Here is a 15671-nt window from a genome sequence, read left to right as displayed (position 1 = left end):
GCAGGAATGAACCACTGTCAAAGGAAGTCAGCATGATAATGAATGCTCAACGTGCTAAATCATTGTTAATCAATCAACTATTAATACATAGACACAACCTGACGAGCAGTTTTGCTAACTCTACAGCTACTCATAATAAATAATACTTGCTTGGATGTTCCAGAAGAAATTGCTAAGTACAAATTACAGGAAAGCAGCAAATACATTTATTCAAAACTATGAGGTTATGTAGTTTGGCAACATGCAATGATGAACATAAAATCCAAACTATGATGAGGTAATTGGTGGCTAAGCACTCACACACACATACAAACACATATATGAGAGAATGTTCCTCAAGAATAGATGCAAGACATGTTAGCATTTAACTATGTCAGTGTGAATGACAATTGTTTTTGAAACACTCAAGCGTGTCAAAAAAATTAGCTTGCAAAGCACCAGCCCATGTAGGAACACATTAAGCTAAATGTGATGGGTGAAGCATACTGTTAAAAGTATATATATTCAAAAAGAGGGAAGGAAATGAAGAAAGAAGAGAAGAGGAGGAGAAGGAGACAAAGAGAGGGGTTTGCCAACCTATAGTAGGCTGAGTGGTAATTGAAGAGTTTGATTCCGAACGTAACATTTTACTCCCGTGATGATGAACTAGAAAAAATGACACAGGACATGGGTCACATTAAAGAAAATCGTTAGCAGGAGAAGAAATCAAGTACAGCAGCTGCATATGCAAGAGACTCAGAGTACCAGGCCAAAAGACAGGACTCAGAGCAAAAGCTGTCTCTATGTGCTCTGAGGTGAGTTCTCAAAGGTCTCCTAGGCAAAATGGAAATAGTGCTTGTACACACTCAGCTGCAGTCCCAAGTATGCTTGTGTAATAATGGTATTTATCTGCTGACATAAAGAAGTAATATAAGCTAAAATGATTTTATATAACAAGGTCCAATACTTTTAAAGCTGCCTAAGACAACAGTTCTTTGAAATATGATTTATCTGAATACACGAGAAGCCCTTGGTGCAAATGCAGATTTGCTAGATGAAGTGCTTAAGGAAAGGCATGATCCTGCACCACTGACATTAATGACTACTCTGCATCACTGACTTCAAAAAGACTAGGATTAGGTACCAATGTACTAGGTCCAGTGTCTGGATGATTTTGGAGAGATTGGTACTCCTTTAGACTCACTCTGTTGACTTACTCATCTGCTCATGTATTTCCATGAAAAAGGGATAAAGTACTATAGAAAATTCTATAGAGATACATAGAATACAAAGTTTATTAAAGAAGAGGGGATGAAGCTCCAAAGGACTCTTAATTCAAGGACAGTAATAAGGAATTCCAATAAATTAATTAGATAGTTATTAGGTATTGTATCTCTCAGCATGAATCCAAGTAGGAATTGCAACAGTCCACCTGTCAATAAGCCTGAGGAAAATGTTTGGGATACATCAAAACTAACCAAGTTAACCCTTCAATAAAGTCAGATATTTTGAGGCCCATCTCATTTTCCACTACCCTGCACTTTTGAGGAATAGGAGTAGAAAACTATAAAGAAAGGATGGCTCTGCAGGCGTAAACGACTTTCCTATAGTAGCAGCTGCAGAATCAGGTGCTAAATTTCAGTTAGATCTGTCGTCCAACACCAATAAATGTAACATTACTATTACATTTCTTTAATAAACAATACATGCAATATGCTGGTAAGCAAAAGGACTATTTTTAATACTGCTGAAAAACTCACAGATGTCATCGTAAGGTTATCATAGTATCATAAAAGAGCTGTCATAAGAAGTTTTATGGGTACTTTTTAAGCCTGTAGACAAAGGTTTCTAGGCCTTAGTGGCACACTGTCAGCCCTTACGGGGTTTGGTGGTAGCCTCTTTTTGGATTTAATGTCCTTGACTTAGCATGACAATTGCTACAAATACAAGCTCTCCACCCTCTCAAGGTATGTATCAAACTGTTTAGAAACCCTGGTCCCAAAGTAGAAGCTCTGTGAGATAGCTGATACTGGAGTAAGGTCTACAGGACATTTGATGTCTCTGTCTTCATGAGCTCACTTGCTCCTCCTGAACTCCTTCCTCTGTGCTGTTCTTGTGCTGTTGCAATATCGATTGTGATTCTACAGAACCCCCGAGAGGTAACATGCAGTAAATCTAATGCTGCTAGTTAATAGGATAGAATTACCTAGTTACAGGATGTCAGCTCACTCTGAACACAGTTATTATTATACTTTCTGCAATTTTACTACTCTGGCTACTACATGACTTGTATCTCTCCTACTCCTTTCACAAATGGCTTCTTTTCTACCTCCAACTGCTCCTCCAAGAATGGTGCCAGTCAGAGCCTACTTTCACACTAGAGAAGGTGGCTTTCTGACAAACTAAGATGTGATTATGTTGCGTACTGATAAAACAATGCATTTTATCACTTTGCCCTCCAGGACGTGTATCAAGTGCTCCCTCCTTCCCCAGAGCACAGTGCTCCTGACCAGAGCATTTTCCACTTGCTTTGTACAAGGCTCAGGGCTCTGCAAAGTGGTTCTGGGGAGGATGCCAACGAAAAGACAGGGTTGTAAAGGCAGAGCCTGAAAGCCTGAGTGCAGCCATCGGCCAGAGAAGCTTTTTGTGGTGGTGGTGTTACTCTTTGATTCAATTGCCTTATTTTAACTTATTGCCTTAAAACTTCTCTCTTGCTGAGAAGGCTTCATTGGACGTTTCTGTGTGCTACTTCTGCCAAGTCATACAAGCAGCTTACATGCCGTAAACTCTACTGGGCTAAGTTCAATTCTTAATTACACCACTCTAACACTGGAGGAACTGCGCAGAAGACACCACAGTTATTCCAGACATACATGAGTGCAACTGAAGAGGATCTTAACCACGGGATTTAAAGTTTACAAAAACATATCATTACATGACATTTAGTGAGATGATGTTTACAGAACTGGCATTTTATACAATTTGATCTCCATCTTGAGACAATGAACGGTGACTGTATCCAAATAATTATCTGCATGTCCATTTTAACATTTGTGTTACATACCCCTGCAAGGATCATTTTTCACTAAGAACTCATCGAGTGCCATCCAGCCACCTCCAACACGAACCATGACTGTACTTCTTAGGATACGAACAAGGCGCAGTTGTTGAGAGTCACCAAACTGCAATAAAAATTAAGCAACTGTCTGAGGTTCTCAGTCATTCAGATGTAGTTCAATGCCGACAGGTTAAAAATCAGACACTTTAAAAAGTTTGTTTTGATATTTAATTATTAGTAAATGCTAAAAAAATCAGATTTATTTATGCAGATTATTTAAGCTGTTAAGATTTCAAATCGAATGCTGCTGCATTAATCCAAAGGATATGGCAAGATGGTAAGGAAGAATCTCAGTTTAATTTTATGCTTGATTCTCAAACGTCTGTTCATAAAGGAAGCAAAAGTAGTAATACATTATTTAATTGGTTACGATCTGTGTTTGCGCAAATTAATGAAGACCTATTTGCATTATTTCATTGTTAAAATCTTAAGCAAACTCTCTTCTGCAACAGTCTAGATTTTAATGATAGCAGCTGAAAGGAAGGCAGCATCTCAATGTATTACTAGTGTTGCACAGTTCTACAAATTGATTCATTTGTAGGGATATTTTCAGGTATACCGTTAACACTGCTCACCATCAGTGAGGTGCATGTGGGGAAGGGAACATTAAAGAAGCAATGAATGATTGATAGCTATCATTATTGTCCTTTGTTATAAACTGTTTGTCACTTCTCTGTCTACACATTGAGATTCTTCACAATTCAGAGATGCACAAAAACCTGTCTCATACTAACTCTTGTACTAGCCCATTCTTCCTTTGGGCTGATGGCCAGGCCTAACGTATGTTTTGCTCTTGAAACCTGTATAGCAAAACCTGAATGAAATTTCTCCATTCAAATCTGGATCGAAGAAAACATGACCAAAATGTTGACCCCACAATCTCACGAAAACTAAACCAGAATAATTCAGTACTTTACTTTTTAGGCAATGCCACTAAAAAAAATATTTTGATATCAGATCATCAGGCCAAGTGCAGTACGCTCTCACGCAGACATGCAGAGCACTCACTGAAACCAATGGGAGTCAAATACACCTCTCTGGGACAATCTTTGACCCTTGGAGAAGGCTGGCCGTAGTTCAACTGTACCTACTTGCTCCAGTGAGGGGACTGAAATGCTTTAAATGCAAACCACACAAACGTGCTCCCTACTTGTTAAATAACTTTAGTTGTTTGGTACTACTGAAGCCAAGGAAAGAGAAGTTTAAAGGAATATTACTTTTAGGAACCAAACAAAAGCAAAGCTTGCCGCTTAACTCAAGAATACGTATTTTTTTTTGCTGTTACAAATAAGAACATTCACATGAACATTACTTGTAAGGGCTTTTTAATAATGCACTCAATATGTGCTGAACAAAGAACCGTTTTATATACATAGATCAAAGTTAAAAAAACCCAGCATCCAAATGGACGCAGTTTATTTTCATTGGCTTGTTCCTACAGACAATTTTTTCTAGATTTTTTAAAGATACTATCTTTTTTCTTTTTATTTTTTCCCCATCCCAGTTTAATTCTTCAGTTAGACCCCATCAGGTAACTATACCAAGGGTCAGATACAGTATCCTTTGGAAACTGCCTATCTAGGCTGTGGTTAATTCAGAGTGGGGCTCCTGGTAAATGACACAGGTATCTAATTGAGCCATTTTTCCTAATGGTAATTCAGTTCGTTTCCTCCTTAAAATAGCCTGGATACTAGCTTTCCTTGAACAGTGTTTGCCATTGTTTCAAATAATCAGAGGTAAAAAAAAATGGGGTAAAAATGTAAAGGAAGTTTAAGCTACAAAATGGCTTGTTCTTGACAACAGCCATATAATGTCACTGTCACTAGAGAAGCCTCAGCTAACTTGCTGTAGGTGCTTTTTACTATGATGCTGTTCTGTACCAGTAAGAGTTAGACGCTCTCAAAAAATGCTGCCTTTTTCCCAGATCTGAGAGTACAGATGGCACATAAGAGGATTAACATAATTTCAAATAGTCTTGTTCTGTATGTGGAAAACACTTTAAATTATTACTTAGATATATTGCTTGAGGCATGTGGTAAGATTATCCACTGCTCTTTGTGCTTTCTTCTATACTTCAACAGGGTTTGCCAGTAAATAAAAATGCAACTACATTTTCAACATCTCTAGCTTTAAAATGGCTAATGCTGTTAACGCTAGCATTTCCAGAATGGATTATACGTATTATTGCCTTGATAAGAGCATGAGTAAGATACTAGTGGTATCTGCTTTGTGTAAAGTATTTCCATTCTAACCAGGCAAGCATGGTTTAACAATTTAAGAAGCTGTCTATCAGTATGTACCATAGGACTAAGCGAGCACTGGTTAGTGCATCCTCCCTGTACCACTGTACAGTGCCACTGCAGTATGACTAACTGATGACTCAACTGACAAAAAGTATTCTTAAACACAGCTCCACTACATTATACACCTGCCATAACTCTTTGAAAACACTTTGGGAGAGGGAATAGTCTAAACTGGAATGGCAAGTTTAATTTGCCTGTTTCTAAAACATGTATTTAATGATTCACTGCATTAGTATATAAAATACCAACAATCACCTAGGTTCTTAATCAGTTAGCTTGATTGCACAGGGATTTTTTCTTCTGAAAATGAAAGTATGTTTTGACTAATTTGCAATAAATAAGTGATACAACACTGGGATCTGTTTTTACTGTGATTAGCCTTTAATATGATAGCCTAAAAAATATAACATAGAATTTTTAAGCATTCCACTATAAAACTGAAAACTGATAAAATAATAGTAATTCTAAAATTGCAATTTAAATGCTCAAGATTTTTTACTTTGGGAATTGCTGCTGACAATTATCTGGTTCCTTTAAAAGTAATCTCCTTAATGAGGAAAATTGCCAAAGAAAGCAGGTGAGGGACTGAAGAGGAGGGATCCTGAGACAAGGAATGCTCCATAGCATTTAAAGAAATACCACAGCTGACCAGCAATGAATTAGCTGAAGATGAAAGGACAGTGAGAAGACTGACCATTGCAAGCTTAAATCACTATGAATTAGAAAAAAAGAGAAGAAAAAAAAGAAAAAAAAGAAAAAAAGAAACTTCATAACACATTCCACTGGTTTATACCTGATTTCCCAGGAAGAACTGATAAGAAATGAAAAATGGAAGAAAGACACAATTAGTTTACAAAAAATTCTCTAAATGACTGTAGAACACATGCAAACTAACACGTTAGACATTCTAAATAAAGTCTCTTCTTCAGAGACAAGCAGGTAGCTAGCCATTTGGAGACTGAATACTGGAAAATATTCAGGGCCTTTGTTTCCTTCCCATTGCTGTTTCTGTGGTCTTTTAAAATCATTTACAAGTATTTAGTAAAGTCTTAGCCAAATATTGCATATTTCATCTGAAATTGTTCTAGTTATTGAACCTAGGGGTAGCAGATCTTTCTCTACAATGTGATATTTATTTTTCTGTGATCTAAAATCATTCTGCAGATATCTAACACATTTCTTTTATTTCTTCAGAAGGAATACTGTGCTCCAATAAAATGACTACGGAGGATAAAAGTGGTTGAATACACTTTGGTAAAAAGTACAACACGGGGAGGGGGGGAAATCACTGTTTTTATGAAACTGATAGAAAATCAGCAACAGTTTAAACACTTTGGGTATCCAGGCAGAAAAGACTGGCTTTTAAGGAGCTGTTTTATGTATGTATGCATGCAGTTAGCTTTTAAAAATTCCCATACATTGAAAACAGCTTCATTAGTTTCAGCAAAAATAAATACAAGCAGCAGTATTTCCCGAGATTTTTAGCATATATGTTCTAACAAGGAAAAAACCCACAAAATTTACACAAGCTTAAAGAAAACACATAATTGTCATACAAAATTCCTGTAAATTAATACAGTGTAATTCCTTGCATAACCATGTCATACGAATAATCTTTAAGCCCAAAGAACTAAGAAAGTCTTTCGAAGACTTACCCTGTACTTGTTATCCCCAATCTGTTCCACTTGAAATCGTTTTGCACATTTACATTTAGCTACCTGTCTTGTAACCTGCAAAAAACCACAACTGGATGATTACTCTACTGCTAATATCACATTTCTAAATATTTGTGTAACTGGTTAACTTCAAGTTATATAGGAGTGAAAATAAAATTAATTATTAAAGGACATGACCCCAGTAGAATAGAGTGCAATCTAAGAAAGCAGAGAATGTACCTCATCTTCAATTTTGTCAGCATCTGTGAGAGGCTTATATGCATCCTTGTTTGGATGAAGAGCTGCTACAAATTCATAATAGTCAATATATCCATCACCATCTCTATCAAAAATGTCTGCAACAGCACTCATTTCAAGTCTGCTTGTTGGAAATTCTGTAAGATAAAGACAACAACAAAAGCTAAGTTTTTTAGCTTTTCAATCCCATTACAATGAAAGGCTTTATCACAAATATTAAAAGGTTTTTAGGCACTAGGTGACAGACAATGCTTAACAAAAAACCAAGGATATCCAAAAGAGTGAAGGAATCTTTCTGAAAAAAAAACAAAACCACATCAAAACCCCAACAATCTGGATCTCCAGTGTTACCTAGGTATTGGATTAAAATGAGCATCATAGTGTGGCTTGAAGAGATACACAGAAGTGAGGGCATAGATTAAACTGTAAGATACATGTTTGGGTTTTTTTTTTTTCCTCAACATTTTGACCTTCAAAGTCCATAAAATAAGACAGATTAACAAGATAAATTGTTAGTGAGAAAAGGTCAAGCAAAAATTTCACTGCTAATTAAATTAGGAATGCAAGGCCTTCGTACTGCAGAATCATGCAAGGTGTTACGTGAAATCCTTCTGCAGATCAAGTTCACAGCAGCAGAATATTAACCCACAGAGAGATTCTCTACGAAATGGTCAAAGAAAATTTCAAGATGGTGAACAGGGATTAAATCATGAGTATTTAACAGTTATAACAAGTTGATACCAAATGAGTTAAACGAATAAGCTGTTTAACCTCTTGGTAGTATCAGGAATTTTTTTCATCAACTTCTGCCATTTCATGCAAAACAACGATGTGCACATATAGTGACTGTATTACTGCATTTCCTAAAGCAGGGGGAAAACACATACACTACAATATTCTCCTACTGAATAACTTTAACATGAGATGCTAAAAGCAGCCCAATTCTGAATCTTCACTGCTCAAAGCAAAAGTCTCTATGATGTGAAGATATAGGATTAATTTAAGTAGTAGGCCCTTATCTGTTATGAGTCAGTTGCTAAAGGGAAACGTGATCACAGACAGACATGATGTGGAAGGCTTACGTTACCACCAACTGTGCACATCTAAGGAATACCAATCCATCAAGAAAGCTAGGAAAAGTCCCTTCCTAGTCTGATTGCTTGACATTTTGATCCTCTATATCAACATGGTCATGCTTCATGGAAACACTGGGTTCAGAAATTACACTGTTTCCTTATATAATTGAAACTATTCCATGTAAGTTCAATAAAAATTCTATGATCATATGAACTGATTTTGAAAATTATGTGTAGGTTTTATAACGTTCATTCTACTATTCTGACTAAACAATGAAAAGTAATTGTTGAAGTGGCCAGTGTACTGTAGGAACGACTATCCGAGTCCAGTAAACTATTAATTAACCAATAATATAAATGTGGCATTTGTAATCTGATTCACAATGTAAAAGAACTAGAAAGAGTTTCTAGAATCTAGAAATATTTTCAAGTAAAATAATTAGTTTAAATTAATCATAATTAATGACTTCAAAAGGGAAATCTGTCATCTAACACAATAAACCTCATAGGGTACACTATATACACAATAAGACCTCATGAAATGTTCATTCCAAGTTCTACATTAAGTTAATTTTAAAACTTACTTGATGAAAGAATTCCATCGATAAATTCCTGCCTTGTTATCTTTCCATCCTGATCTTTATCAATCCTCCTAAAGAAGTCCATCACACGAGACTTCTTATGGTTCATCCATCGCATGTATTTTTTCCTCCAAATATCAAAATCAAAGTTGGCAAATTCTCTCAGCTTAATAAAAAAAACAGAAAGAACTTTTTTCAGTTGAAATCAATCAATCTAGAAAATCAATGAGAGAGATACCATCTCAGTTCTTTTGAATAACTGGTTCTTTCAGGACCTGTATAAACATTTTAAACATCTTAACTTTTCTCACATTTAAAATGAGAATGACAGCTTTTAAAGCACATGTATTACAGTGTTTTCAGCTAGCTGTATCATACAACGTAATACAACAAATATGGAAGTTGTTTACAGTATTTACAGTATTGACAATTAAATCCAAGGTAAACAAAACTACGCAAAAAGTATGTATATTCTGTACAGTCCTTTTCTGACCTCTTCAAGTCTGTCCAAAGCATCATTAAGTTTTCTTCTTCTTTCCAAGGCCAGAAGCCAGACTTGCTGCCATTTGCTGACTAAAAGGTTTACCCGTGGATTCTTGGTTTCAATTTGTGCCTGGGCTGCTGACGGATATATGCCTGGTGTTGGGGAACGCTTTCCTGTTAAAACATGATAAAATGTTAAGTCTCACTCAGTTTGAACAAAAGAAACATTCACATGAAGGGTACTTGACCTTCCTAAAACCACTCCTTCCTGTCCCAAATAACAAGCTCATACCCTGATACGGGTCCATCTAACGGGACTTTCCAACCCCCCCCCATTGTTGGGGAAGGACCACATGGTGGTTAAAGTATCTTTTGTCTAGCCAGCAGCAGCTAGTAGCGGCTGCACTAGTGAAGCTGCACAGGTTAAATGAAGTCTTTGCAAATCTTGCAGACAGTTGCAAAGTAAAAAAAAATCTGATTTTAGAAGCAGGTTCCATGCATGGGTAAGTATAAAATACAATGGGTAAGTATATCTGAAAATACAAAAAGCAATTTCTTCACTTGATGATTCACTTTCCATTTAACTGAATACACTTTCTAATTGGATCCATATGATGTCATAGACAGTAAGAGTAAAATTTTGTCTCTACATTTTTATGTAAAAGAAGTTGTTTGAACTTTCAGATAACAGTAAATTCGCAAAGACTCAGCACATGCACACTATTGGAAGTTTAATAGCACATGAAAGGCTGCAGGCTTTAAAAACAGGTATTCAAGAAGTACAGGACCAAATTTAAAACCACAAGTCTGCTATGAGAAATTCCCTCACAATGAAAAATGAGAGATAATTAGAAAAATGAGCCAAGAGAATTTCACACCGTTTCACTAGAAGCTAATCAAACCCATTAGATAATTAGTAATCTGTTATTTTTATAGATAGGGCCATGATGTGTGTGACCTGCCCCAAAATTTTTCATTACTTACTTCCTGCTCTCCCCTTATCAAGGACAGGAATATGAGATTGTACTGGAGTGGGTTCAAGTGCCTTTCTTTTATAGGTCTTTGTAACTTTATCCACATCAGGTTGTTTTCTGGTCATTTCCTCCATGAACGTCTGCAATCAGATAGAGGTAGTTTTAATAAACAATACACAAAAGTGACCACAGGAATGGAAAACACATACAATAGCAAAACACCAAAGTTACAAGAATGGCACAGAAAATCTTATAATGCCAGCCTCACAAAAAAGATGCAAGGTTTTGTAGGTAAGAAAAAGCAGCAGTATAAGCTTTTAAGACCGCTATGGCCTGGCTGTTAAAGGAAGGGTAAATCTAAAAACCAGTCTGTCAAACTCCTTTATTAACTGTGTATGGTCAGGTGACGTACAACAGAATTTTGACTCTCAGTACTCAGGTGTTCCTCGCTCTCCAGACTGCAGTTCACAGAAGCGAACTGGTGTGTAAGCTGGGGTAAGTCTATGAGCATTCACTGCACCAGCAGCTCCCTCTGGCACTTCATCAACATATTTTTGAAATCCAATCAGTAAAGCCACAGTGTAACACTAGTTCTAAGGCAGTAGCACTATCATATATTTCATGTAGGTTTTTTTAAATTATTATTATTATCCTTGTTCCTATGGGGAGTTATAGGTTTGCTTTTAGAACAACACGGCACTGAATTTTTGTTTGGTTGTTTTCTTAACCTCTGTGTTGAATAAACTACAAGCACATTGTACACATACAAAACACACAACTGAGTATCTGAAAAGGGATTCAATTATTAGGAGAGAAAATAGCTAAGGAGATTCACACTTGATCACGAAGCCTAGCTGAGATGTGAGGACCATTTGTGGAACGTGTGGGACACGTGTCACTTAACATGCCTTACCTGATGTTCAGCTATAAGTGCTTTAACTTCCTCAATCTCCTGGGGTATAACCTCTTTATCTTTTTCAGTGAGTGTAGTCTCTGCCCACTGCAACCAGGACAGCAAGGCTTCCAGCAATTCCTGGTTAGCAATAAGTCCAGCCAGAGCTCCTGCCAGTCTCTGTTGATGTTGTTTAGCCCATGCTAAGACCTTATTAAAAGAACCAATGCATGAGTATGTGCACATCTGAAATTCTTTGAAATGTATTTAAAATTGCATTGCTAACTGTAAACTCAGAGCTTCCTCCCAGGCCTATTGATGTCTGATTATCAAAGGTGCTAGATGTAGTGGCTGATCACTAAAGGTGCTAGGTAACTAGAATCCCCAGTTCAACACTACATATTTTTCCACAGATACTCAGGATTAGGTGCTCTTAAATGCAGTAAATAGTATATTCAGGCAACATATTAAGAACTTCATCAGATAATACGTATAAGTTAGTGAATGATGCAGGATTTGGTGTCCGTCTTCCTCCTGGGCACTCCTGAAGCCATACTTTACTAACGTCAGTATTTCATTTTTCCCTGAACTTAATATACACAGAAAATACCAACTTAGCAGCTGAGAGTGTGGTACACCCTCTGAAACTTACTTGTAGGCACTTAAATCATTTGGAAATCTTCTAGACCAGGAATATGTTAGACTGAAATCCTCCCTAATGCAATTAGAAAACGCTTCAAGTTTGTCCTGTATTTTCTTTCCTTTGCAACTTTTCAGTTTCCCCCTAGAAACTGTTGGCTTTCTTCACATGGGAAGTAACAGGCAGTATTTCCTTTAATACATACAAACAAAGAAGCTTGACCATCTGCTTTAGTTCTTAAAGCCCTGTAAGTCTTAAAATAAAATCTAAGGAAGCATGGTATTCACATCCATCACTGCGGGTATTTTAAATGTTTAGTTCTCAAGAGCTGGATCATTTCCTCCCAGTGTAACTACCATGTTAGTTGTCACCTATGTTCCAATCAAAGACGGACTGTTGCAGTGAAGATGGGTGACATATACTGACCTCTTCAAACCTGGCTCTGATGATTGTTATCCAGTGCTTAATGGTGGTGATGGAGTCTGGGTGGCAGATAGCTAGGATAGCTTCTCCCATACCTGTTGCTTTATTCAGTTCTGCCTTTTTCTCTTCCAGTTTCTTCATAAATTCCTAAACCAGGGGTATCAATTTCAATTAGATGTTGACAAAATTTGCAAGAGAAATCTGAGTGCATAGTCTGGAAGGTCATGAGACTCTTGATTGCTCAAACAGATTTAACTTGCAAGAGGCAAGTTTAATTTGTCTGAGAAAAGTTAAAAATGTTTAAAAAGCCTACTCCACATAAAGTACCAAATGAAGCTCTAAAATCTTTACCACAGCTTGCCACTCCTTAAAAGCCTACAATACTCTAAATACTTGAAAGACACATGCCCTTATTAAAAAAAAAGAAGAAAAATCACAGCATTTTATAAGTGCTGTAAATCAACTATATGATGGTTAGAATCATTATTGGTAACATTTCAGATGACTGTCTGTCTGTCAGTTACAGTTATTCTTCATAATAAACTATCAAGCTCCTAGCAGAGGCTGGAAATGTCCAATGATAACAACATGCTCAGATAAGGTGATAGAGGACTTCAGAAGCAGCTGTACTAAACTAACACAAACGTGAAAACTCAGCAGCTGAGGGGGAGAGACACAGCAAGAACAGGGACAGACATTGCTGATTAACCAGCTGTTTTCAGAGGTGCTGCCATGTGGGAAAAAAATCTTGCAAAAGCAAAAGGATGTTTACAGCTTTAGACATCCAAGCTCGTAGCCACTGATGTTCCTAGGGAGTCTGGCAGAGGAAAGGGTGGCAGGACCAGAATAACAAAAAAAATGAAGGACTTTTCCCATTGTTTCTTTAGTTTGCATTTCTTTTTTTTTTTAAAAAGAATTATTATTACTACAATGGTTTTACTATTCTGCCTATTTTGTTATGTTTAAATGTTGTTTAAGTCTGTGCGTCTTTGTGAGCACCCTTAACCGGAACTGCCAACAACTCTCAGTGCCTAGTGGAATTTTTTGTTATATTTTAACATCTCTAATTGGGCTCCAAAATGGAACCATATCTCTGAAAGTTTAACTCTTCCTCTCTCCACCCACAAAGGGCTATTTTGGATATCAGAAATTAAAGATCGGCCAAGTCAGATCCTAGAAAATTCAAAATCACCTAAACATCGTAAAAACAGATTCTACAACTCATAATGACATTATGCTGTGCCTTTAGAAAGTAAATATGAAGCTATTGTGAAATTAAGGTGTAAAAAAAATAATCTCTTCAACCTTGTTCTAAAAGCCTGAAAAAGGTAGGCTGTATATGTAAAGAGATTCGTTACTAAATGATTTTGACTTAAGCTTAAATTAATGTCAAAGTTTAAGACCCAATCACAATAGCAGTTCTCCCCTTACAAAAACACATGAGTTCTTATAATTATTCAGTTCAAAATGGTTTTGGAAAAGTTGAGGTGGGTTGTAGCGAGAGATTACCAAAATAAGCCAGGGCAGGGAGGAAAACAGGCAACAATAACATTGTCTTCCCTGCACAACTGTACTAGAAGATCTAAAAATCTCAATCTATGACTCACTACATACAGTGTATTAAGCTCTCCCTCAGTAAGGGATACTAATTGCATTGAACTCTGTGGCAGTCCAGTGACACAGACACATTTACAAGAGAGGAGATGGGATGCTTCTCATTAACTAATGCAGTGCATTAACCTACCACACCTCTCAGTCCCTAGAGAGGATGGCGAGTGACAGAAACCTCTCTGCCTGAGATAGTAGAATTCATTAAATCATGGGCAGTATTCAAGAAAAGAAAATCAGTAATGGGCATAAAGATGGACCATTTGGATAAAAGATCATCCTGAAGAAAGCTTTCAACATGTAGCTGGACATAAATGCATTAAAACTATTTTACAAGAACCACAGTGTTAGAAGGAAGATACGTTTCATATTTATGTAATTAATGTCATGAGTCATATGTTTTTTGATATTAATATTGCAGCATTATAATACAGACATGGTGTTTAAAACTAGTACCATATATCACGTTTCCTCTTATTTTCTTTTTTTTGTTTGTTTCTTGAAAGCTAATGTTATAAGCTTAAGAGGAGAGACTATTCATTCAAGGAAGATTTTGCTGTACGTGCTTATTGAGTGGTAAAGCAGCCACAATCTTTCTAGGCTTGACAATTTTCATGTTTCTATTATTTGGCCTTTAAGAAGAAAATGTGCGTGGGAGAATATCTTCTAAAGCCTACTAAAAAAATTTAAATATAGTATGGCCATATCTAACACTGAGGTTGGTTGTGTTCTGCTAGCAATTATTCTCCTCAGCTGGACAGGGTTTCTCAGAGGCAAACTTTGCTTTGGTTTGAGGTTCCGAGTTATGCTTCAGCTTTGGCAGTGCAATTTTGAGCTTTTGTACAGAAATATTTCATTCATCAACCCACACTGCAGAGGAAGAAATGTAAAATTTTTTTTTCCAATGATTTCGGTGGATCTAAGATTTCATTGAGACAGTTCTTTCCTCTGTATTCAAAAAAATTAAATAAAAAGGAACTGATGAAGCACAAGTGGAGGAAAGGCAGCTAAAAGACAAACTTCATTGCACTGGAGACAGCAGGTTGCTACTGCCAACATTAGTGAGCATATCCTGATGCATACATACATTTGCCAGCTAAAAAACAGCACCCAGTTTCCGGGACCCTAAATTAAATCTGAAAACTTCCTCAAAACATTGCAGTCTGAGTACTCTGAAAACTCCTTAGTTAAGAACCATTAGATAGTCATAGCCTGCACACACTCCTCTATGTAATAATATTCCCAAACTCAATTTAAACAGGATGCTTTTCCACTCTCCATTTCATAACTGTCTTCAGAGCAACGATGAACAAATCCATCACTCTTATAATTTGTTCTTGAATGTACTTGTACTCTTGTACTCTTCAATTTACCCACATTGTGGGCACTTCATTCTTGGTACTATTACTACTGCACTTACAAGAAGAGTTTTGCGTGGGCTTGAATGTGCGTTTATAGCCTCCTGTTTGGAGAGTGAAAGTATGACCTCTATGCTCCTTACTTAGCCATTTTCCCATATCACTACTACAAAGTTAGTTTAATGGCCTATAATCTAGTACCTGCAGTACCTATGGCACTGAAATATTTCAATACCTAATGCATGTGAAGTATGACAGCACCCTGTTTCACCAGGACAGAAGGTTAATGGATGATAACATAATTCGGCTGACATTTACGAATA

The 15671-nt window shown here is 36.7% G+C and overlaps 1 protein-coding gene across 1 annotated transcript in view; it reads right to left on the bottom strand.

Moving 5' to 3' along the window:
- LOC104159326 (dystonin-like) overlaps positions 1 to 15671 on the bottom strand; it is a 71813-nt gene that overhangs the window by 6486 nt on the left and 49656 nt on the right. The window contains exons 31-39 of the mRNA XM_009697208.1: positions 12386 to 12529; positions 11341 to 11529; positions 10438 to 10567; positions 9464 to 9627; positions 8974 to 9136; positions 7296 to 7450; positions 7056 to 7130; positions 6194 to 6211; positions 3044 to 3161 (exon numbers count right to left, since the gene is read on the bottom strand). Of these exons, the coding sequence (XP_009695510.1) occupies positions 3044 to 3161; positions 6194 to 6211; positions 7056 to 7130; positions 7296 to 7450; positions 8974 to 9136; positions 9464 to 9627; positions 10438 to 10567; positions 11341 to 11529; positions 12386 to 12529 (1156 nt within the window). The remainder of the gene's footprint in view (positions 1 to 3043; positions 3162 to 6193; positions 6212 to 7055; positions 7131 to 7295; positions 7451 to 8973; positions 9137 to 9463; positions 9628 to 10437; positions 10568 to 11340; positions 11530 to 12385; positions 12530 to 15671) is intronic.

This window comes from Cariama cristata, unplaced genomic scaffold (genome assembly GCF_000690535.1).
Source record: "Cariama cristata isolate BGI_N322 unplaced genomic scaffold, ASM69053v1 scaffold45573, whole genome shotgun sequence".
NCBI classification, from domain to species: Eukaryota; Metazoa; Chordata; class Aves; order Cariamiformes; family Cariamidae; genus Cariama; species Cariama cristata.
This window is presented reverse-complemented; position numbering and strand designations above follow the sequence as displayed.